At 38.9% G+C, this 26,067-nt stretch overlaps 1 protein-coding gene across 3 annotated transcripts; it reads right to left on the minus strand.

The window, feature by feature from the left end:
- Positions 1–26,067, minus strand: VPS26A (VPS26, retromer complex component A). Of its 3 annotated transcripts, XM_030568903.1 has the most exons (9): positions 25,979–26,067; positions 18,112–18,261; positions 12,604–12,679; positions 10,219–10,375; positions 7,389–7,553; positions 6,798–6,904; positions 5,169–5,237; positions 2,790–2,932; positions 1–1,779 (listed from the first exon to the last, which is right to left on the minus strand). In XM_030568903.1, exons 1-9 carry the CDS (start codon positions 25,979–25,981, stop codon positions 1,666–1,668), a joined length of 984 nt encoding a protein of 327 aa, XP_030424763.1. In that variant the 5' UTR covers positions 25,982–26,067; the 3' UTR covers positions 1–1,665. The 3 variants fall into 3 exon arrangements, with proteins under 3 accessions (XP_030424763.1, XP_030424765.1, XP_030424764.1); XM_030568905.1 differs by lacking the exon at positions 12,604–12,679 and having other exon boundaries at positions 18,112–18,200; positions 25,979–26,060; XM_030568904.1 differs by lacking the exon at positions 12,604–12,679 and having other exon boundaries at positions 25,960–26,050.

Genomic DNA, 26,067 nt, shown 5'->3' on the forward strand with positions numbered 1-26,067 from the left:
TCAGTGTGTTTCCTGTTTATTATACATGGTTGCACAATCTGTTTTCAAAGTCTCTTGGAATAGTTTCCAGATTACAACATGCAAGTGATTATGAAAGTATTTGGCATATTTTTAAAAAATTCTGAACAGGCACTTACATGAGGGAGTTAAATTTGCACTCAGATATCCACATTTAAGAGAAATACCCCAGTATATAGTACATAGAGTCTTTGTCTGCTTTATCAAAGTGCCATAGCAGTAAAACATTTTACAGAAGTGTAATTCAATTATTTTCCTTACTCATAAAGTAAGGTAAACCAATGATGCCTGCATTGAAGTTTAGAAAGAGTGTCTTGTTTATAGTCCAAGTGAAATACAAGCGCAAGTAGCCTTCCACACAGCACGGTTCATTTTGTGTCCAATCCACATACGTCTCATGACAGACTACGTGATTAATAGTGAACAAATGGAGGCTAACTTGTTTAAGTAATTTGTTCAAAGACTCTAAACTCACAGAAGACAGGAGTAAGACAAAAATATTCTGTTTTCCTAGACAAAATTTCTCAACACTTTTCAAACTCAACCAGTTTAAAAAAAAAATAAGGAGGTTGTCTCCCACCCAATTATAGGCCTAGATGGATGAGAACAAGTATGTTCTTCTGAGAGGCTGTCATTTTTCCTCCTCCCCCAGGATGGCAAGGGAGCAAGCTGTTAAGAAGGGAGTAGGTTTGTGAATCCAAGAGGTGATGGAGTAAATATTGTGCATGTAAAAGTTGATTTCAAGAACATAAACACTAGGTCTCAGTTTAATCATTAAGAGTCAACTATGCTAAAACATTTCCATTTCCCCTCCCCCCCACCCCAATCATCTCAGTTAAAGTAAAAGAGCAATGAGTGGGAGAAGTGCGAGTTCTACAGTTACTAGAAAAAAAGACTTAAGTAAAAACAAATATGGTTAGAGTAAATTGTAGAGAGCCACCACCCATCTAAAACGATCATCTTAGGAACAAATTTGTTTGTGAACATTCTTGTGAAAAATACAAGACTCAAAGCCTCTGAGAACCACGGTATGGTCTTAGAAGACTCCAAACAGGTACAGCAAGTTTGTGGTATGTATATGCATGTGGTTTATAAAGTGTTAAACTATGCTTTAATGTCTAGAATGAGTCTTAAATATTCTTAAAACAAAAAGATCCACCATAAACCCTGATTTTTAGTGTAATTTAGACAAGTATACTTATCTGTTGGTTTTAAAACCAGTGCAGATAAGCAGCACTGGAGGTATGCATGCGATAAATGATATGAAGGGGGAGAAATGCTTTAATCTACATATTATAGGTGATTAGCAAAAAATAAATATACACGCCCACATGCATGGAAATATATAACTAGATTTGTTTAAGCTTTATGCATATCAAGTGCATAATATTATCAAATAAAAGTACAATGTGCAGTATAAAATAGTAGCTTAAGAAAGTTCCAGTGTTTGAGAAAGCACTTTATTTTAAATGTATATACACACTTGAATGTTACTTGACAAATGTTTTAGCAATATGGTAAATGCAACACTGTAAGACGAAGACAGACAGTTGTAATGCGAGTTTTTGCCTTCTCTTTTCCTACAGGCTGCTGCCATCTTTAACCTGCTGAAGTATCACAACAGTTTTTTTCACCTCCTATACTAGTTCACATTTCAGGTTGCTCAGCAGATGCTTGTGGTTCTGGAGATTCAAACCGCTGGTGAAAATTTGTTCGTGGTTTCCTCAGTTTCTCAGGAGCTTTTCTCCAAAGAATTATTTCCTATTTAGGGGAAGCAAATGCTCATTTAGTATAGTGCTATGTCTGGTCAAATATTAACCCCATAACCTCAAAATTAATCATAAGTTGCTATTGATGCAAGGTTTCCAAAATACTTTGCATGACTATTTATTTCAGTTCTGTAATAAGCTATATTTCTATAAGTCAGGCACAGATAGATTTGAGAACATGAGCAATTCAGTTTATAAATATTAAAATTGTATATCCATGTGTTTTGTGTTCTCTCCTAGTCAGTCACTGCCTCTCTGGCTACTCCAATGCTCACTTCGCTCCCCTTCTGTGCTATCAAGCAAAAGAAAAATATTTCTTGCCCAAAATCTGAATCAGGCCACTCCCTTCTAATCCTTCTGGCTTCCTCTTACTTTCTGCATTAAATTCAAGCTTCTTATTCATACCTTAAGGCCTTGTCTACCTGTCTTCAGTTTTGTTCCTATCCGTATTTCCTCTTATGGTCACAAAGTACCCACCCTGCCCTGTATATCCTTTACATGCGTTTACTTTTGTACTCTCTCATGCCAGGAATCAAATCAAATTCCTTCAGTTTCTTCATCCAGCATTAACCCACTCATATAAACAAAATGTTGCACAGCAAGTAATTTAAAAAAAGTGATGTGGCACATCCAGTAAAAAAAACAAAAAAAAAACCTCCAATAATTTCCTTTTTTAGACTCAAATTTCTATCAGTATTGTTTTGTCTGGCTATTTAGATTTTAAGTTCTGTGGGGCATCACTCACTCCTTTCTTGCAATTTATACCACACTAATACCTCATCTTTGCTAAAATATTGTTTGTCATCCCCTTCTTCCTCCTCACTTACAAATTAAGTTTTGTGTGCGTGCTATTCAGTACAGCAAATGAGAGAAAAGTCAGTCTTTCACATTTCTATGTGTAGAATAGAGTGTACTTGTTCTGTTTCCAAATATGGAAAAAAACACTACTGTTCACAACAAAAGCCATCCTGCCACAAGATTCCAGCCTGTACAACACCATACCTGTTGTTTGAAGTACCGTCTGTCTTCTTCATCCACAAGCACTAGATTCAAAAAGTATCTCACTGAAAATTTTTTGTTCACATCCCTCATTGTAGGAGTTGGATCATAGCCTGCTAAGAAAAGTCTTATAGGAATTGATTCACCTTGAAGAGGAAAGAAAAGTTAGAGTTAGTTTCATCTGAGAGAACTATCGTTAAAACCCATTCTACAAAATGGATAAGATTGAGTGAAAAAGCGGTGGTCTTCTACCCAACCACCCTTCAGATTCTAATGGCACAGGCCCTCATCTGGGATACCTAACACAGGTCCTGAAGTTTACAAGAGCCTTTAAGTCAATGGTGTGCCCAAAGATGGCATAGGTGAGAGGCTATTTCACCTAACTGGGTTCCAGACCATTCAGGACTTTAAAGGACCAAGACCTTGAAGGCCCATTCTATAATTAAATAAGAGGCCAGTGTCAATTATGAACTGTCACCTAGCATAACTCTTTCTGGGATCTCTCATCACTAAATTACTAAAATAATCTAAATCTTGTTGTCAGACCTACTGTAGAAAATGCTAATACTTGCTCAAAGTCAATAAGAACTCTATTTTCACTCAAAACCAGATCAGACGACTATTGATCAGTCACTGTTCTTCAGCCATGCCGGAGTCAGACTGATTTGGATCTGCAGGATCCAAAATCTAGTTCTGAGTTTTTGCAAAAACCTTCAGATAGCTCTGTCCCCAGAAAGGGTGATTTAATCTTGCTGTTCAGTCTTGTCTCAGGATCCTAAAATAGTTGCTCAAAGGAGTTCTGTCACCATTCAAGTGTGACTGGCAGCTTGCATACCCATACTCCCTCCCCACCACAAACCAGAACCCTTTCTCCCACTGATTTTTCTTAAGGAGCTTTAAGCCTTGTGATCCTTCTTTTCCTCTACCTTTATTTACCACATCCCTCCCTAAACTCTCCTCTGGAAGCAAGTTTGAGAATCATTAGCAGCAAGCCTCTTCCTTCAGGACTTCTAATTGTTCCAGAATCTGCCCCAACGATTGGGCCAACCAAGTCTTGTAGCAAATATCTTTAAGGCACTCCAAAAGCTCAAAGGGGGAAAGGAAACTTTCTAGGGGCTTGACTACACAAGCAAGTTTGCACCAATTTAGTTAAATCCCTATGTGGACACACTTATACCCAGTTTTAAAACAGATATGTCAGCACAGCTTGCCCTTTAGGGACAACTAGTTTTCAACAGGTAAGTGTGTCCAAGTATGTTTTAACCTGACTTATTTTAGTTTGTCCAACAAAGCCGCACCAACTTTTAAACTTATTTTAGTTAAACTACACAATTACCTAAACTGGTGTAACTTCATGTTTAGATCAGACCTAAAGAATATCTTTTCCACTCAGTGAGTTATTGTAATTTAGAGGCACCCAAATATTCATAACACAGTTGCTGTCCATGATCCCTTAGAACAGTGGTTCTCAACCTTTCCAGACCACTGTACCTCTGATTTGTCTTGCGTACCCTAAGTTTCACCTCAACTAAAAGACTACTTACAAAATCAGACATTAAAATACAAAATTGTCACAGCACAGTATTATTGAAAAATTGCTTACTTTCTCATTTTTACCATAATTATAAAAATCAATTGGAATATAAACATAGTACTTCCATTTCAGTGCATAGTATACACAGCAATATAAACAAGTCTTTGTATGAAATTTGTTTGTACTGACTTCACTTCTGCTTATTATGTAGCCTGTTGTAAAACTAGACAAATATCTAGGTGAGTTGATGTACTCCCAGAAGACCTCTGTGTACCCCTGGTTCAGAACCAGGGCCTTAGAGCAGCTGCATGTCCTGACAGTAGGTACCAGATGGCTTGTGCTCAGAAGCTTGCTAAAGAGTCTGCTTCCAAAGAAGCAAATATGGTGGAGATCAGAGATGGAAGTACTTAAAAACACTAGTAAAGGAGAGGAACACGTGGCAGCAAAAGGAGAGAAAAAGAACTGTCCTCCCACTTCTTAGGAAGAATATTCTTCACTTTCTCCTATATAATGAGCTGTTAAATGTAGTCAAGATGGGCTTGAACTGGAATCCCAAATCAGATCACAGGTATTGGTGGAGGTGACTAGGGGAAGTTACCTCCACCAATTAGTAAAAAGGTTTCAACTTCAAACAAAATTTCATAATTAGAGCCCCCATCTCTAGGTTAAGTAATCACTACTGCCACTTGCAGCTTTGGGTGTTCTCTCTTACCATACCACTTTCACAACCCAAACAAAAATTTAGTCAGGACAACCAATTCCTATCTATATAGAAGCAAACTCATCTTAAAACCTTGTTATTATTTTTACACTAGAATGTTCTCCAAAGTTCAAGTGCAATTATTTACCTTTGACTGGCGCACCATCCATTATTTCATACTTAGCAATGGTCTCCGTCTCTGTTGTGGTACTGGGCCCTGGTTTTAAAAAAAATGCAAGGTGTTGATGAGAGACATTTTGGAACATTTACTTGATATGCTTTTTCAGTGAAACTACAGGACTCCAAACAACAGTCTTATGGCAATTCCTGCCCAAGAACAGTGTTTTCCACTTTAATTGACACAAACCCTTTGGTTTCCCTTTGTATGTCTTCTAAGAAAGATTGTGTATATTAAGAAAAAACTCAACTTACAATAGTGTTTATATTCATAAGTGAAAAAATATATTAGGTAGAGCTACGTATGGTATGGATAAATGCTTTGGAAGCTTTACCTGCAATCATCCACCTACTTCTGATTCAAACCTCCTTTGAGTTAAAACTTAAATTGTACCAAATTGTATGCTGATTTTGTGAAATGGACATAGTACTATCAACAGTAATCTACTCGTTTATTTGAAGGATCGAGCAGCTCTGTAACAAGTCCATGAGTCATGAGGTGTTGAGCAAAAATGTGGCGCTTAAAAGTGTAAAGATTGACTTGTAAAGGAAAAGAAATTATTTGCACCCTATCTGATGTATTAAAGCATCTTAAGAAACTTGTCTGCTTCTTTTCCATGTTACAAATTCATGTCTTGTCGACCCTGGAAAACTGTAAGGTGACTGAAGAGCTTGTAAAATTCTGGCATCACAAAAACTGTTTTTACTTTGCTTTTAACAAACACCTATTTAATTCCAATGACTGATGGACACTCAAATACAGGATGTCTGTTAAAGATGCAGCATCACTATCTCTTTAGTTGAAGTATGAGCATTCAAACATCTCAGACCTCCAAATCATTATTCAGCAAAAAACAGGAAAAGACCAAACCTAACACTAACATTTGTAAAGTTAAGTCTTTCTTTGTTTTTATATAAAGCTTTCTAGTTCTTTTAAGACGACAATGCTTTCCATTTCTTTTTCTTTTTTAATACACACACACACACACACACACACACACACACACACACACACCTTTAATAAATGGGGAGGGCGGGAGAGAGAGAGATAATGTAGATGAAGGGTAACATTTTCAAAAATGCCTAAGTAATGTAGGCTTGTAAGTCCCGTTTTCAAGAGCTACTAATGAATCCTAATGAAAGTTAATGGGACTTAAGCATTTTTGAAATCTTTACTCTGTCTTCACAATTATCTGCTATTCAAAAGGACATAACCAGCCTCTTCAACTGTTTAAAAAAAAGTCCACTAATTTCAGATATTAGACTGAAGTGAATAACCACACAATTCATGCTCATGCATATTTTTAGTTTGAGTATCAAACGTTCTGTAAATAGCCTGTAATTTTAAGTGATCTAGGATGAGCTCTCCAACCCAAAAGCAAGCTCTGAATCCTAAAGTATGAAGTAGATGTCTACTATAAGATCTAGCTACTTTTATACTAGATATCAATTTGATTCTGAACCCCAGATAAACAGAAACCCCATTAAAATGTCTGATGAACCAAAATACATCTTTGACTAACTTCTATTAGCTTTGCATCAACTTTTGATAAAAATATGAGCTAGTAATTTGTGTATTCTCCTTTTTTGCTCATCTTACCAATTCCAGTGATCTCCTTTTTGATCAGCTGCAACTCCATGTGCTGAATTTTTATTCTTACTAAGAGGAAATAAATTTTTCCAACAATCACATCCTTTAAGTGATACCTTTAGGAGAACAAACACAGCTTTCAGTTAAAGGCTTACCTAATACACGATTTTAGCTAGAGTTTAAGAAAAAAAAATATACAGGTGCATCATTTTTATTGCTGAAACTGAACCGAACAGTGCCCTTCTGCTAAGGTGGGTTTCCCAGCCACTCAAGTGAGGCTAGAACATCCCTACCACTACAGATTCCAACTGAGAATGCACTACAGTAATCCAAATAGCATGATTTCAGGAGCTAAATCAAAGTCACTAGCAAGTTTGCAGGAGACTGAACGTTAAAGCACTGAAAATGGCACTTGGCAACTACTCTGAAAATTAAATCTTTGCCTTTATGATCAATCATTGTGTTTCCAAGCCTCTCTGATCTTAAAAAAAGCCCATAATCAAAAATCATTACGATAAGTCATCTATATTACATTAAAGGTTTCTCTCTTCTTGATCAGCTTGAGTACTTCTATTTGTGTACGTTTTGAGTCATACTTACTTTGACTTGTTATATTCAAATTCTATATGCAGGCAGTCTTCAATGCCTACTTCCATTTTAATAGAGTTGTTAACATCTGGGTATGTCGCAAGCTGATGAACAATAAGATCATATTCTTTTACCAAGTCTGACAGTCGTCTTACTATTGTCACTTTAAGAAAATACCTACAAAGTAAACAGTAAAGTTAATGAGACTCTGTTATGCATATTATATTGTTTTTATGGATAAAGTTGCCACAGTGAAACTAATTAAATAACTAAAAACCAAAATAAGACAACAAGAGGGTAATTTTATATTCAGTAATTAGACATTTCTTTTTAAAACCCCAACATTCTACAGAATTTTATCCACTGATTTACTTACTAGCAACTCAAGTCAAAACCTCAGCAACACGTCTCCAGTCTCATTTCCTTTAGTCATGTTGATACTAGAGCTGTCAAGCGATTAAAAAAATTAACTGCAATTAAATTGCACTGTTAATAATAAAATACCATTTTTAAACATATTTTTGGATGTTTTCTACATTTTCAAATATATTGATTTCAATTACAACAGTGTGCAATGCTCACTTTATAATATAAATATTTGCACTGTAAAAAACAGTGCATTTCAACTCGCATTATAATACTTATATTAAGTAATTTCTGGCATGAAAGTTGAACTTACAAATGTAGAATTATGTACAAGAAAATAACTGCATTCAAAAATAAAACAACGTAAAACTTTACAGCCTACAAGTCCACTCGGTCCTACTTCAGCCACTCAGACAAACAAGTTTGGTTACATTTGCAGGAGGAGATAATGCTGCCCACTTCTTGTTTACAGCGTCACCTCAAAGTGAGAACAGATGTTCACATGGCACTGTTGTATCTGGCGCTGCAAGATATTTATGTACCAGATGCACTAGAGATTCATATGTACTTTCATGCTTCAACCACCATTCCAGAGGACATGCTGATGATGGATTCTGCTCGATAACAATCTTAAGCAGAGCGGACCAATGCATGTTCATTTTCTTCATCTGAATCAGATGCCACCAGTTGGTTGATTTTCTTTTTTGGTGGTTCAAGTTCTGTAGTTTCTGCATCAAAATGTTGCTCTTTTAAGACTTCTGAAAGCATGTGTCACACCTCGTCCTTCTAAGAATCTGAACTGCCTTCCAAAATCTGAAACCTTGGGTCGACTGCCGTAACTATTTTTAGAAATCTCACATTGATACTATCTTTGCATTTTGTTAAATCCGCAGTGACAGTGTTCTTAAATCAAACACCATGTGCTGGGTTACCATGAAATATATGGCAGAATGCGGGTAAAACAGAACAGGAGATATACAATCCCCCCCGCCCCCCCAAGGAGTTCAGTCACAAATCTAATTAATGCACTATTTTTTTAAACGATCAGCAGCAGCATGGAAGCATGTCCTCTGGAATGGTGGCTGAAGCATGAAGGGGAATACGAATGTTCAGCATATCTGGCATGTAAATACCTTGCAAAGCCAGCTACAAAAGTGCCATGTCAATGCCTGTTCTCACTTTCCGGTGACATTGTAATTAAGAAGCAGGCAGCAGTATCTCCCGTAAATGTAAACAAACTTGTCTCTCTTAGTGATTGGCTGAACAAGTAGGACTGAGTGGACTTGTAGGCACTAAAGTTTTACATTGTTTTGTTACATAACTTCACTCAAAAAGAGCTACATTTGTAAGTTACACTTTCACAATAGAGATTGCGCTACAGTACTTGTATGAAGTGAATTGAAAAATACTGTTTTATTTTTATAGTGTAAATATTTGTAATAAAACACTACAAAGTCAGTACTATATGCTTTGTGTCCTGTGTTGTAACAGAATATATTTGAAAAATGTAGAAAAACATCCAAAATATTTAATAAAATTTCAATTTTATTTATTAGTGCGAGAAATCATGATTCATTTTTTTAATCACAGTTAATTTTTTAGTTAATTGCATGAGTTAACTGCGATTAATCAACATCCCTAGTTGATACATATCAAGAATCAGAGTGCTATAAACAAAAATCCTCCTTATGTTCTCAAATGCAAGGATTTCCTTCATGAACATCACCAAAATAGCAGACTTGTTCTTCAAGGTAGCATGTCAAATGTTATTTTCTTACCTTATGCGCTTTGTTAACAGGAAATAATCAAAAACATTGTGCTTGAGAAAAAAAGTGTATTTTATTCAAAAAAAGTTAACTTTCAATTTTAAAAAGGGGACATACAGCCTCTTGACAGCCCCTACAACAGAGAACTGGGTTTATATGACAGAACTGAAGATATTTTTGAATTCGCAAGACATCTTGGTATGAGACACTTGGGAGATGAGCACGTATTGAGTGGTATAAACCTCCATGTGATTCTGATGCTTCCAAAGGAGATAAAAGCCAGCTACCAGAATTATCCCCTTAAGTCCTCTGAAAAAGCATATCACTTCATGCGTTCTATTGGAATCAAAGTCAGAATTTGAGAAAGCGTCACCTTATAGAAGAGCTGAACTTCATTAACAGTTGAAATGAAAGAAATACCAACCCATTTTTTAGGTGGGACTCTCACTGTCCATCTAGAAAAAAGGGCCATTGTGAGTGTGAGCACAGTAATAGCCTTCAATTCCATGTACAGAGTTTTGGAGAAAGATACACATTTTAGTTCTGTAACAGTGTTAATTTTATGTTTACAACTTAATGGGAAACAGACTTGACAGAATTACCATTTTGTTGAATGCACATTCAGCCTGTTTTACATATAACCTAACAGGATATTTGATTCTAGTATCAAATTTCATAGAATCTTCCCATTTAAATGCATATTTTCATACCTCAATCTGACATTGGCACCAATGTAGGATTCATATGGCTTCTCAACTTGCATAAACTCAAAGTCATAACTTCTGCTTTGTGTCAGTTCTCCTGGTAAGGCTAGTTCTTTCACTAGGTTTACAAATTCATGAGTATTGCTCTTGTCATTGAAGAGTTCTGAAATTGAGAAGCAAGAAGTCAGAGAGAGTTTATTAAAAAAACAAATGTTGAAGTGAACATCATTTGAAACTTTTTTCTAGTTCTACTCTGACTGCTGGGAGTGAGGAGTGCGAAGGGGGAAAGAGACAGTAATTAAATTCACCTCCAGATCACCGGAATTTAAAAATACATTCAGCAAAAAGGTCAGCAAACAACTAGGCCAGAAAGGTAAATTATAAGATAGAAAGAAGAAAAAGCCCCAATCACCACAGACAGTTAAAAACAAGAAAGAAATGTGTGTGTTGAACCAGTAACGACCCAAACCGGCCAAAACCTGATTTTCAGCTAAGTTGACAAGAGGCAATGGCATCACTTGTTTGTTAAAGGGTATAAGATGACAAGCTCTTAGATGGTTTATTGCTAATACCTGCCTGAAGTTGGAGCTAACCAATATGGGTCTAAGTACTCCTGAATTTACCCTCTATGTATTTTGATCAAATTTTTATACACGTTTTGTGTTACTGTTTGGATGTAGTAGAATACTTATTATTTAGAGCAATTGTACAAAGACCACTGGGCCTCTGGATTTAATAAAGAAATTTCTGGTTAGATGAGTGTCATAGTAACACCATACATAAATATTACAGAATGTTGGAATTAAAGTCTCCATGTCCACTTAGGCTAAAATAAGACAATTAGCAACATTTGGAACAGGACTGGACCAAGTAATCTACAAGTTAAAAAAATTGCTAGAAGATACGTCATCTTTATTACCAACCTAGATAAGTTCAAACCAGTCATGTAGGTCCAAGTTCTGTCATGCTGTAAACAGGCACACACCAACTAATGGAGTTGCATGCATTCCAGGGCTCACCGTGACCCTTAGTGTTTAACCTTATTACTGTATCTTTGTGCCATCAAGTCTTCACATAATACATAGTAATAACTTTGCAAAACCTACCAGGAAAACCGTTTCTACATGCAAGTTGTTCTTCATGATTCAGAATTGTAAAGAAATATGATCAGCTAGTAACTATCACAAGGAGTTAAGATATTTGACAATTTATTCAAATTTAATTAATTCTCCCTAGCAGAGAATTAAAAATAAACTCATTACTTTAAGTAGGCTCACATTTAAATATACCACAACCCAAGTAATAAAGCATCATGAAAACAGCTTGTTAGAAATACAGAAGAACAGTATTTAAGTGACAGACACATTTGTAACATGCAAAAAAACCAGTTACTAAATAAGTGAACATAATTAAAAGAATATTTTGAAGTGTATTTTGTTCATTGGACAACTGTTTAATTTTAATTATACTACTTCATTATTTACTACTAAATTTACAGATGTATTTTGAGGCAGGGAGAATACTTTTTGTATAAGTCAGAGAGGCTTTATTGTAAGCAGAAGATATAGAATTTCATTATAAATCTAAGGTGTATATATTTCAAGTATTTTTGTGAAAAACTACCGTCAGACCTTTGAACCTAACCAAATGATGCAGGTTCTTCACAATTTTATAGCTTCTAAATCTGAATGAAAAAAAATGAACTTCAGTTTAATGCAACGTTACCAGGCAATTTTATAGGATCTCTGCACTTTATGTTCAGTAACAGTACACAACTACACTTTAGAAGATGACTCGAAAGGCCACAGATGTATTTTTAGAAAGAGGTAATTACAGGCCATTACCACTCTTTTCCTATACCTCCTTTCCTTCTAAATCAAGGATTAAAGACTAAAAAAGTAATCCAGGCCTGCACAACAGGCACATGCTTGGCATTTTTGTTTGATACGCTAAAGACGACATGAGAAATAAGCAAGAGATGAATCTTTGGATGCTATTTTTCATGCGATGGGCCACTTGTTTAAAAAAGTCAAGTTTTCCTAGGTTTTCATTTTGAGTGTGCAGATTAAGATTGTGAACACAGTTCTGCAGTGATTGTGTGTGGCAATAAGTTGTGTAAATGCCAAGCACGCTGTCTCGTTGGCCATAAAATGTTTCTCCAGGTAAACAGACTGGTGAAAGAGGAATACTGCTGCTTTTTCCAATTTCTGACCAGCACAAGTAGCACATTTTACTTCAGAGTTAAAATGACTCAGATATTGTCTTACTTCAGCACTTGTTAACCACTATCTTGCTGTAGTCACGAGGACTGAGCCAGAGTGCTGACAGTCATGAATGTAAAGTTCCATAAATCACATCTACCCACACCCCATTGGCAGCTTTAAAACTCACCAATTTGTCCTACAAATTCAATTCTAATTCCTTGGTGCTCTAACCTCTTTCCAGGTTGTTTAAAGGCTATGTTCACCTGAAAAAAAAAAAAAAAAAGTAGTTGGAGGCTTTTATACTTTTTAACTGTAGCACAGCAGGTGTTCACTTTCATTTCCGGACAAAGATCAGTTACTTGGTTGTGCCCAGAAAGATCTCCCCTTCCCTCCCCTGTCTTTTTTCACTCCATGATTCCTAAGAGAGTTTAAGCATGTGTATTGCTTTTAAGGGTTATACGCAAGAGGATGCATTAAAGACAGATAAAGACTGTCCAAGGGAGTGTAAAATTGCCATCAAATTAGCAATGCTTCACTATAGGATCAGAAATTTAGCTGAACTGCCAGAAAGCATCTCTTATTTAGAGTAGTCATTTGACTAGACAACTTTTCCTTCCTCCTTGTACAACATTCTTGAGGACTAAAACCATTCCAGGAGAGAACAGCTGCAAGGAAAAGATCTTTACTGACTTATTTCTCAAAATGTAAAGCATTCATACAAGTGTTTAAACTATTGAAATTTCATTGGGATAGCTCAGTGGTTTGAGCATTGGCCTACTAAACCCAGGGTTGTGAGTTCAATTCTTGAGGGGGCCATTTAGGGATCTGGGGGAAAAAAAAAAAAATACACTTCTACCCCGATACAACTCCGTCCTCGGGAGCCAAAAAAAAAAATCTTACTGTGTTATATCAAACTTGCTTTGATCTACTGGAGCACCCCGCCCCCCCGGAGTGCTGCTTTACCGCATTATATTCAAATTCGTGTTATATCGGGTCACGAGGTGTAGTTGGGGATTGGTCCTGCTTTGAGCAGGGAGTTGGACTAGATGATCTCCTGAGGTCCCTTCCAACCCTGATAGTCTATGATTCCATCACATTAAGTGACTGTTTCACTAGTCATTAAAGCATCTAAGAAAGGAAAGATATATCAAAGTGAGCAGTCACTCAGAGTAGGTGTCACAAGTAGGTAGGCTTGGGAGATACCACTATTTATTCTCTGTTGTAATAACTGAGCTCAAAAATTTACTGTAATAGTAAGCTCAAATGTAAAAAGCATCTGAAAGTTCATAAGATGTTATATTAACCTATAAACAAATGTTGATGGGGGTGGGGGGAAGGTACAAGGAGGAGACAGACTGAATTAGTCTAAACAAAAAGGCCTCCTGACAATTCAAGGTATGTGTTGAAATCATGCTTGGTAGAAAGAAAAAAAAACAAAACAAAAAAAAAAAAACAAAAAAAAACAAAAAAAAAAGAGAGGTAGAACCAGAAACTAACAAATCAAAATTGGTATGTCAGATATTAGGACTATTAGTGGACAAAATAGTGAGGGGATGAACTATGCAACCAGCTTTCCCTCTCCCACCACCTTTCTGGAGTTCTTAAAAGGAGACTTTGAAAAGAACATCTCATTTCAATGCATTTTAGCTTCTCAGGTCTTGTCTCTTCCCAACTCATGGACTCATTCTCCCTGATCCCAGGAAAGAAGGAGCTGATCAAAGGATTTTCTTCCCAAGAGGAAGGCCATCAGGCCTTGTAAATCATCATAACATCCAGTCCTTGGCCAATCAGCAATGATACTCAATTGCCAACAGCACAGTCACACAAGATCCTGTCTCCCATTCCTGTAGTGTTATTTTCTGCCCACTATTTCCTTCCTCCTATCATCTCTCTCTCAGCTCTTCATCAAAACCTGAAATCAACTGCGCTGCATCATCATAGCAAGATGAATCAGCCACAACCCATCCCAGCTAAGGAAAAAAGGACCCAACCAGATGATGTCCCTTGATCAGAATGCAAACCATGGTCCATGCAACAGGTGTCATGTGTCCTTGCCTACCAAAGCATCCATTCGTAACTAGCCAGCCATCCAGGTATTCCAAAAATCAACAAAAGTTGTATTCCCCACACCTTTTCTAGCTTGTATCTCCTTCACCTTGTGCCTGTTAAAAACAGGAGAAGTGAATACCTTTCACAAATCATCACTGAATAAAATTATAACCTCCTTGTGCATCAAAAAAGGCTGATGAAATTGAGACTGATTTTTGCCTCCAAAAAGCGGGAGACACTTCAGCAGGTTAAGGTTTTTGTTTTTCTGCATAATTACTCAGCTGCAATATACTTTTTTTTATTTCTTATATTTGATCAGTAAGCTTTCAACTTTAGAATGAATGCTTTTGGGTATCTGCCAGGAAGCCAAGTGAACCACGCCCTCTACAGAAACAACTCTAAACTTTGTATCACTGTTGTAATGTTGGACAATAAAAGTTAATACCTTTAACTCTTTTGACCCTGGAGATTAATACCCTCTCTCTTTCTCTGCTCCCTCTCTCTCACAATCAAGAAGCTGCCAAGCAGGGCATCAAAACCCCATGGAGAAGAAGCCAAGCCCGAGGATCTCAGAACTCATGGGCAGGAATTCTTCTCTAACAAACATGTTACCAACTATAAAAACATTTAATAGATTACAGTAAACTTTAAGAGTACTCTTCTAATTCAGTATTTAAATAATTTTTGAATACAAGCTATTTTATTAACAAACTTCTGTTTTAAGGAATGATGTAAGGGCAAACTTATGAGTTGTTTCATTAAAACTCTAAAACATGACAACTCATGACAGGGTTAGAGTGAAGATGTATTCGATTTTATTTTCCTGAAGAGAGCTCAGCATTAAAAAGTTTGGAAAACAATGTACTACATTAAGTTGGTCCACCTGAGTGCTGAGCTCTCTACTCTTTCCTGATTCCCTGCAAAGCCTCAGGCAAGTCTGGCTTCCTGCCAGACCAGATGCCTCACTGCTGTCCCTAGACTAAAAGGAGGAGAAGAAACTAGAGAGTTTGAGCAGCCCCCAAATCCTCTCATCACCTCTTCTGATTTAGAGCATAATGCCCTGAGCAGGGTTGGGGGGCGGAAAGCATTAGAAGAACTGGTGAGAACAACTCTTTTGCTAACAAATTCATATTACACAGCTGCAATAGAATTTTGAACAGACAGACAAGCCTATGTATTGGTAGAAACAGATCAAAACAAGTTAGACACGAGGTTGTCTTGTGCCCCAGGTAGCACTGCCCCAGCAAATTCAAGGACAAAGCAAGCAAGACTAGACCAGCTGTGCTTGGTACCTAGATCTATACTTTTTGCTCATTTCTCTGGCTAAGGCAAAGGTACACATCAAAGCCCAAAGGGCAGTTCAAAGATGGGAGCACGACACCATGATCTGTGATACTACAACTTGGCAGATTTGTTGACCAAATGGCATATTAAACCAAGGCATTAAAATCTTAGTCATTTTTTTTTAAATGCACCTTAGAGACTCATGGCAGCCCTATATACCTCCAAACTGAAATATTGTTTTGTGCTTTAAAAGAAACAGATCATACATTCTCCTGTTCACAAAAAGACTATGTTCCAAGTTCCCTATGTGCATGACAGCTATTAAAGTTTGTCTAAATGAACATTTAGTTTGCAACAAACTAGGGAGTAAGACTAGCGCACACTAGCATGTCTGTGTGGACACTACTGCTGCAAACTAGCAGCTCCCTAATGCACTTTAATCTACTCCCGTTTTATTAAAGTACACTAAGGAACTGTTAATGTGTGGCAACAGGGTCCACATGGACACAGTGTGGGCACATCAGCACAGGGTAGATTTACATCTCAGCTTGCTGCAAACTGAAGTGTTTATTTAGACAAGCCCTTAGACCAGTGGTCCCCGAACTTTTGAGGGTCATGCCTCCCATTCCTCCATCCGCACCACCCTGGAGTCAGGGGGGAGTAGTAGGGCTGCAGCAACAGATAGGGATAAAGGGGCTGAGGCTGGGGCCAGAGCTGGGGCTGCAGCCAGGCTACAGCAGGAGCCAGGAGGCTGGCCTCCAGCCAGGTGCAGAGCCACACTGAGGCTGGGGAAGGGGCCAAGCACAGGGCCAAAGTGGAGCTTGGGTCAGGGTGGAGCTCCCTTCCTACCCCATAGGGGCTGGCCCATCCCACCACACCCCCCTGAATGTTCCTCTGTGTCCTCCTCCCCCTGGGGGCATGCCCCACAGCTTGGGGACCTCTGCCTTAGACATAGATAAGGATTTATCATGGCACTTAAAGTTAGCCAACTAGATGACAGTTCCACAGCCAAAAAGAGACTCTTTACTTTGACCATCATTGTGTGGAATTAAGGATTACCAAGGGAGGTGGAAGAGATTCCTTCCCCTATGTCAACTGGCAGAGTTACTGAGATTCCCCTTAAATGCTTAACTTTAGAAAAAGCAGCAAAGAGTCCTGTGGCACCTTATAGACTGAAAGACGTATTGGAGCATGAGCTTTTGTGGGTGAATACCCACTTCGTCGGATGCAGTTTTGTTAGTCTATAAGGTGCCACAGGACTCTTTGCTGCTTTTACAGATCCAGACTAACACAGCTACCCCTCTGATACTTTAGAAACATTCTACTCACAAGCTACTGCTCAGTTTAAGATGTGAATCCTGTTAAGTTAACTGTTTCCCCACAACTGAATCTAGACGCATCTCCTGTGGATGTTAGTCCCTAAAGCACACTGAGCTGAGATTTACTTTATCCAAGTCTAGTAAACGTACGTCCCTCCTAGTGAGGAAAGGAGCTTGCAATGCTGGATGACAATTTAAGAGAATCCTGGACCAAAAAAACAAAAAGTTACTGAAATCCCAGCCTACTGTCAATTTTAATTATTTAAAGACGACTTATTGGTCTTCATGAGTAAAGCGTAAGCTGAGCTGAAGATCCTCTGATGTACTACCAGATGCCACTTCAGGGCATGGGATATAACTTCAGGATGTATAGAACAAGCAGGTAATTGATGTCCAAAGACTACTGCTTAAACAAAAAAAACAAAAAACAAAAAAAAAAAATCCACCCCACATACACACCACGGTGCCTTCTTGGCCTTCCCCTCTATTGAGTTCCAGAGGTTACCGCTTCCAACAAGAAAAACCATTCCGAAGTCACAGGGATGCCTTTGGTTGCACTGGCCTCTTTAGAGGAAGAGGACAAGAGATGAAAGGAAGCAGCAATAGGCTAATGAACATATAAAACAGAGGTTCCTATTAATTGCCACAGTAACTAATATGAACGGCCCTACTAGGTCAGACCAAAGGTCCATCTAGCCCAGTACCCAGTCTTCCAACAGTCCAGTGCCAGGTGCCCCAGATGGAATGTACAGAACAGGTAACCATCAAGAGATCCATCCCCTGTCGCTCATTCCCAGCTTCTGGCAAACAGAGGCTAGGGACACCATTCCTGCCCATCCTGGCTAATAACCACTGGAAGAACCAAAGTTTACATTAGTCACAAGTAGGTATAGAACAGAATTTTCTGACCTTTAAGAACAAATGCAGGCCAGAGAATTAAGCTGGTGTTCAAGTCAATTTACCTAACCAAGAAAAACTTGTCTCATGTTTGATATCTAGTTTCCATTTAAGTGCTACAAAAAAGTAAAACACACAGGTCTTACCTTTCCTGAAACAGATTCACCATCATAGAAGAGGAAGTGTTTTTCTATTTTGCCATCTTCAGTTTTAATTTCTGCTGTTTTTCGTGTTTCTGCATCATTAAGAATAATGTCAATCTCACAAATAGGACCAAAAAAGCCTCCAAGAAAACTCTGGAATAAAAAATAATTTTTCAGATTATCACAAGGGTAAAGATGACTGTATACTTTATGAAATGCATGTCTTTTTATTTTTTTTGTGTGGCAGCGATGCTAATTAAAGCCTGGGGGATGAAAGTATGTTCCCCATTACACAAATTCCCTGTGTACTGAAGGACAGATCTAAAAATTTGAGCTGTTCATCTGCAAACTGAGAATATGCAAATCATTCCACTGCGATGTTTAAAAAGTTATACACAAGTAGTTTCATAATAACCACATGGGACAGTACTCAGTTAGCAAATAATTAAAAGATAAGATCAGTAACAAGCTGATGAATGAGCAATTCACAATAGGAATAAGTAGATCGTTCTAGTACCCAATTATGACCACCATTAAAATTACATATGCCATTTGCTTCTTCCATCTTCAAAAAACCGACAAAATTTCAGACACTCCTAATTATTAGTACTGCAACTTTCCACTGAAATTTGATAGGTTTAAACCTAACTTGAGAAATCCAGATTCAAAAAATTAGGAAACTGGGACACACTATGTAGGACATTGTAACAAACTGTTTATTGGAGTAAGAGCAAATAGGCCACAAACTGAAAGACCTGGGAGAGGAGCTACAGGAAACACAGTAGAACTAGAAAAAGATGCTTTTTGGTCCAAGACTATGCACCAAACTCTGGCTTGAGAAGGAAGGAAAGGAACATTTCAAATTATCTGCGACTGCCCTGAACAGAAATTTCTGGATGCAAATCACACACACAAAACTAGATGTAGTCCCTCACTGTCTTCTACTGAGTAAATTTGGTATTCTTCAAAGACTACATGTTCTCATTCTATGTAAGGTCTTTAATTGTAGTGTAGTGAGATAAAACTTATAGAGTTGGGACAAAGTCAAAAGAAGAGAAGAGGTACTTTAGCTAAAATCTTAAATGAAGTGTAGAACTAATGATGCAAGAAAGCTGTTCCAAACAATAGGCACTGCTGAGAAGAAAACCCTCACCTCAGCAAGAGTGACACTATGTGGGGAACAGAAAACACACAGGACCGCAAGACAAGCTGAAGCAAGGATATAAAAAGCAATTTTGATCTTATAAAATGTTAAGATACACAAGGCTAAATAAAAGAAGTCTCTGTGCTTAGTTTCTACTTAAGATTGTTACTCTGGCAAACTGCCCCAACACTCTTCACGAAAAGTTGTGCACAATTTCGTAAAAGAAAGCTAAAAGCTAGCCAGTACTGAGTGGAAGTCTCAGGATATGTATACACTACAGCTTATATCGGTACAAATTGTGTCACTCAGGGGTGTGAATAAGCCACCCCCCTGAACTACAGAAGTGACACTGACCTAAATGCTGGTGTAGACGGTGCAATGTCAGTGGCATAGCTTCTCCCATTGACATAATTACTCCAGCCTCCATGAGTGGCAGCAGGTGAATTGATGGGAGAACTCTCCAACTGTTGGCTTAGAATGTCTGTAAGCTCTGTAGCTTAGACATAGCCTAGACTCCTAAATCTCAAAAAGCAGCCTAAGGAGGGGCTCACATCTAACAGGGAAGTCTTCCAAGTCTCTGCTGAGTAGAGATTTACATTCACAGGTGGAACACCAAAGAAGCTTGCTTTGTGACTACATTTGTTTTCCGATATTCAATTTCCAGTTAAATTAGTTATTTAGGAAAAAATTCCCAAATCATTAGTATACAAGAAATATGTTTAACACTTCATTGCCTTTTCCAGGAACATGTTCACATTAATCCTTAAACATGCAGTACTACTTTCAAAGTGTAATCAGCAATTACATCCATCAAATTGAAGGAGTGTCTATTGAGTTTTATGCACATGTGCCGCTAAACCAAAAACAGATTACATTCACAGCACAAAATCTAAAAGGATCCCATAGCAAAAGAGTTCTTAAACTTCATTGCACCATGACTCCCTTCTGGCAATAAAAGTTACTATACGACCCCAGGACGGAGGATCAAAGCCTGAGCCCAACCGATCTCTGCCATCCCAGGGCAGGGGGGAGCTGAAGCCCAAGGGCTTATACCCCAGGCAGGGGCTCTGTAATCTCAGCTCCACTGCCCAAAGTAGAAGCCCTCAGGCTTTCACTTCAGCCCCACGAAGTCTAAACCAGCCCTGGCGACCTCACTTTGAGGTCCCAGCCCACAATTTGAGAACTGCTGCAGTATAGCATTTCACAAATTATAGAAAGAGCAACTAAAACATCACGACAGAAACAGAGGTTGACAATAGAGTACTCACAAGACACTGCATATCAATACTTATTTTAAGATGTTCCCCATATGGGCTGGCCTACGCTTCAACCTGAAGGAGAATAAAGCCTTTAAATAAAAGCACCATCACCTCCCTCAATGTGTGTCAAAATAGTTTATATGTAAACATAGCAAACAGACTGCTGTATCTTGCATATGAAGTTAAGACCGCTGACCTTACAAATTCTTGAAACTGTCTTGCAGTCTCATGAGTTCGTTGAGTAACTTCTGAATTAGCAACTCTCATCTAGCATGGATAAACAAAACAAATTTGGAGTTTCAAGGCTAAGCCATTTTTAAAAAACAAGCCATTCCAAAAATGAAAATCTTAAATTTTTCAAACTGTGATCTCCTAATCATGTTGTCCAACTGATCCAAAAAAAAATTAAAAAATTCCTCCTATGGCAGTGGACTACTTTAAAAAAAAAAAAAGCTGCATCCAGTGTACTGGTTTCTTCATATCTAATCTCCTTGCTAACCACCTTGTGACTGTCTTGCCATTACAATCTAACTGTCTTAGTGTGGACATACCCTTACAATATGAAATGGTCCTAAATCTTTCTGTACTATTGCTATACACTTTCAACTACAGATGCAAGTGCATTTCAGTAACCCCTGTATAGAATCTGTAAGGCATTTTGGGATGCTGCATATTTATATGTCATCCTAAGTGTGATTAGCAAATACACAAGTAATCTTAAACCAAAGAGTTTATGCTTTTAAGGTGATATATAGTTTTCTGGATGACACAACATGTACTTAGTATACTATGCATGTCAGAACTGTTTAGACTACTTCAGTGCAGGCTATAAACTCCTTAAGCAAGGACCAAGCTGTCAAGTTTTGCTAGGCAAGAACACTAGCAGGACTCAAACACAGTACAAATAATAAAAAAATATTAATACTGGAGAACAAGAGACATTAAGGGCACAAAAGCAAACTTACCCCACTAAGCAGGAAAAAGATCTTCAATGATCTGAAACTCAAAGAGTCCTACAAACAGTATAATTTGGCCTAGTTTCTAAAGGATGAATATAAACAAAGTAACACAGATACGTAGGCACAAATTTAGAAAGGCCAAGTCACAAACAAGATTCAACTAGCTAGAGACAAAGGGTAATAAGAAAACATTCTACAAATACATTAGAAGCAAAAGAAAGACCAAGGAGAGGGTAGGTAGGCCCTTTATTCAATGAGGGGAGGGAAATAGGAATAGAAAATGTGGAAATGGCAGAAGTGCTAAATGACTTTTTTGTTTCAGTTTTTACTAAAGTTTAGTACTGATTGGACATCTAACATTGTGAATGCCAATAAAAATGAAATAGGATCAGAGGCTAAAATAAGGAAAGAACAAACTCAAAAAAGTTATTTAGTCAAGTTAGATGTCTTCAAGTTACCATGGCCTGATGAAATACATCCTAGAATACTCAAGGAGCTGACTGAGGAAATATCTGAGACATTAAGAATCACCTCTGAAAAGCCATAAAAGACCAGAGAGATTCCAGATAAGTGGAATAGGGCAAATATAGTGATAATCTATAAAAAAACAAAATAAGGACAACCCAAGGAATTACAGACCAGTCATCTTAATTTCACTACCCAAAAAGTGAATGAGCAAAAAATTAAGCGATCAGTTTGGGCAAACCCCTAGAAGATAATAAGGTGATAAGTAACAGTAAGCACTGATTTGTCAAGAACAAATCATGTCAAACCAACCTAAGAGCTTTCTTTGACAAGGTAACAAGCCTTGTGTATAGGGGGAAGCAGTAGACGAGATATATCTTGACTTCAGTAAGGCTTTTGATACTGTTTCACATGACCTTCTCATAAACAAATTAGGGAAATACAACCATGATGGAGCTACTACAAGGCGAGTCCATACCTATTTGGAAAACCATTCCCAAAGAGTAATCATCAGTGGTTCACAGCCAAGCTGAAAGGGCACATCAAGGAGAATTCCCACAGGGATCAGTTCTGGGTTCAGTATCTTCACCAATGATTTAGATAATAGCATAGGGAGAACATTTAAAAGTTTGTGGATGTTACCAAGCTGGGAGGGGTTGCAAGTGCATTGGAGGATAGGATTAAAGTTTAAAATGATCTAGACAAACTGGAGAAATGGTCTGAAGTAAATAGGATGAAATTCCATATGGACAAATGCAAAGTATTCCATTCACGAAGGATCAGTTATACACACATACAAAATGGGAAATGACTGCCAAAGAAGGAGTACTGTGGAAAGGAATCTGGAGGTCAAAGTAGACCACAAGCTAAATATGAGTTCACAAGCTAAATAGGAGTTCGCAGTGTAACACTGTTGCAAAAAAAACAAGCATTATTCTGGGATGTATTAACAGGAGTGTTGTAAGCAAGACAAGAAGTAATTCTGCTCTACTCTGCACTAATTAGGCCTCAACTGGAGTAGAGTGTCTAGTTCTGGGCACCATATTTCAGAAAGATGGACAAATTTGAGAAAATCCAGAGAAGAGCAACAAATATGATTAAAGGTCTAGAAAACATGACCTATGACGGAAGAATGGAAAAAAATGGGTTTAGTCGAGATGAGAAGACTGAGGGGGGGCATAACAGTTTTCAAATACACAGAAGATTGTTACTAGGGCTGTCAAGCAATTAAAAAAATTAAATATTCCTGGATGTTTTCTACATTTTCAAATATACTGATTTCAATTACGAAGTGTATAATGCTCACTTATTTATTTTTGATTACAAGTATTTGCACATAGTAAAAAAACAGAAGAAATCGTATTTTTCAATTCACCTAATATGAGTACTTTAGTACAATCTCTTTATCATGAAAGTTGAACGTAGAAAAAATACTTGCGTTCAAAAATAAAACGTAAAATTGTAGAGCCTACAAGTCCACTGCGTCCTACTTCTTGTTCAGCCAACCATTTAAACAAGTTTGTTTACATTTGCAGGAGATAATGCTACTTGCTTCTTGTTTACAATGTCACCTGAAAGTGAGAAAGTGGCACTGCTGTAGCCAGTGTCACAAGATATTTACATGCCAGATGTGCTAAAGGTTCACATGTCCGTTCATGCTTCAACCACCATTCCAGAAGACATGCATCCATGTTGATGATGGGTTCTGCTCGATAACAATCCAAAGCGGTGAGACTGACACGTTTATTTTCATTTTCTTTTTTGGTGGTTTGGGTCCTGTAGTTTCCTCATCGGAGCGTTGCTCTTTTAAGACTTCTGAAAGAAGCACCACACTTCATCCCTCTCAGATTTTGGAAGGCATTTCAGAGTCTTAAACCTTGGGTCAAGTGCTATAGCTATCTTTAGAAATCTCACTGGTACCTTCTTTGGGTTTTGTGAAATCTGCAGTGAAAATGTTCTTAAAATGAAGAACATGTGCTGGGTCACCATCAGAGACTGCAACAGGAAATATATGGCAGAACACAGGTAAAACAGAACAGAAGACATACAATTCTCCCCCAAGGCGTTCAATCACAGATTTAATTAACACTCATTTAAAAAAAAAACAAAAAGTATCATCAGCATGGAAGCATGTCCTCTAGAATGGTGGCTAATGGGGCATATGAATGTTTAGCATATCTGGCACGTAAATACCTTGCAATGCCAGCGACAAAAGTACCATGCAAATACCTGTTCTCACTTTCTGGTGATGTAAATAAGAAGCAGGCAGCATTATCTCCCTTAAATGTAAACAAACTAGTTTGTGTTAGCGATTGGCTGAACAAGGAGTAGGACTGAGTGGACTTGTGGGCTCTAAAGTTTTACACCTTTTTTTGGGAGGGAGTACAGTCATGTAACAAACAAAAAAAAAATCTACATTTGTAAGTTGCATTTTCAGGTCAAAAATCACACTACGGTACTTGTAGGAGGTGAACTGAAAAATACTATTTCTTTTGTTTATCATTTTTACAGTGCAAACAGTTGTAAGCAAAAATATACTTTGATTTCAATTACAACACAAAATACAATACATGAAAATCATCAACAATATTTAATAAATTTAAACTGGTATTCTATTATTTAACAGTGTAATTAAAACTGCAATAATCAACAGACCTAGTTGTTACAAAGAATTGTTCTCTTTGACTTCTGAGACTAAGACAAGAAACAACAGCCTTAAATTGCAAGAAGGATAGTTTAGGTTGGACATTAGGAAAAACTTCCAAATTGTCAGAATGGTTAAGCACTAAAATAAATTGCCTAGAGAGATTGTGGAATCATCATCCTTGGAAAATTTTAAGACCAGGTTAGACAAACACATGTCAAGGATGGTCTAGGATGGACCTCAAAGTGGGTCAAAATGGGGCCAGCAGAGCTTGCTTAGACTTGCTGAGACTGAAGCCAAACCTTGAGCCCCACTGTGTGGGGCTAAAGCCTGAAGGCATCAGCCTTGGGCAGTGGGGCTGAAATTACAGACCCCCACCTGGAGACTGAAGCCCTTGGACTTTAGCTTCCCCTCCCCCCAGGGGTAGCAGGTATCAGGCAGGCTCAGGCTTCGCCCCCCACCTCCCGTCCCCCGGGGTCATATAGTAATTTTTGTTGTCAAAAGGGGATTGTGGTGCAATGAAGTTTGAGAACCCCTCATCTAGATAATACTTACACCTGCCATGAGAGCAGGCGGATTGGAACAGATGACCTCGAGATCCCTTCCAGTCCTATGATGTATTTGTTTACTCTGAGAACTGACCCTGCCACGTGGCATTGAATCCAACTGTTTGTTGCTCCATTTCCAAATCAAACATGCCCAGGGTGTAAGCAAAGGGATCACCCCAGGCTCGGACAGTCGACCTGTTCTCCCCAGCCTGCCTACCCACACCAGACACAGGCTCTGCAGCCCCAGCTTTGCCGCTCTCCGGACGCGCCCGGCAGCCCGGCCGCCGACAGTGACTTGGCAGGACAGGGAGGGGTTATTGGCCCCGCGGGACGGCCGTACAGGGGTGCTCCAGCCCAGCCAACTCTGTGGGGCCCATCGGGGCGAGGAGCGCCCGTAACGTGCAGCGGGCGGAACGCCACGAGCCAATGCAGCGCCGGCCGGCCGGGAGGACAGGCCGGGGCAGTTACTTTGCAGGATCAGAAGTCGAATGTCACCGCCTGAGGGGAGTCTGGCGGGCAGCCGCCTCAGGGCTAAGCGCGCAGGGCCCAGCGCCCTGTGGGGTAACCAACGGCTGGCGGGCGCCTCAGCCACACGCGGACAACGGAGGGCGCCCGCGAGCCAGCCCCGCCGGCCACAGGTGGGAATCCGCGTCCCTAGGCGCGTCCCCGACGGGAGCGAGCCGCCGCCACGGGCCCTACCGCACCAAAACCCTTCCCCAGTCCCCGGGCCTGCGCCGCACGCGGGCAGGGGAACGGGGCAGGCCGCGCCGACGCCTCAAAACGGGAGAGGCGCCACGCGCTCAGCCCAGGGACCCCCGAGATGCCAACTCACCCCGCTCGCGCGCACTCACCATGGTCACTTCGCCTCCGACCGACCCCGACCAGCAACAACTCCGGCCTGCGCCCCGGTCATGTGACCCTAAAGGCGGTCACGCCCCGC

The sequence above is a fragment of the Gopherus evgoodei genome, chromosome 7 (genome assembly GCF_007399415.2).
Source record: "Gopherus evgoodei ecotype Sinaloan lineage chromosome 7, rGopEvg1_v1.p, whole genome shotgun sequence".
Classification (NCBI taxonomy): domain Eukaryota; kingdom Metazoa; phylum Chordata; order Testudines; family Testudinidae; genus Gopherus; species Gopherus evgoodei.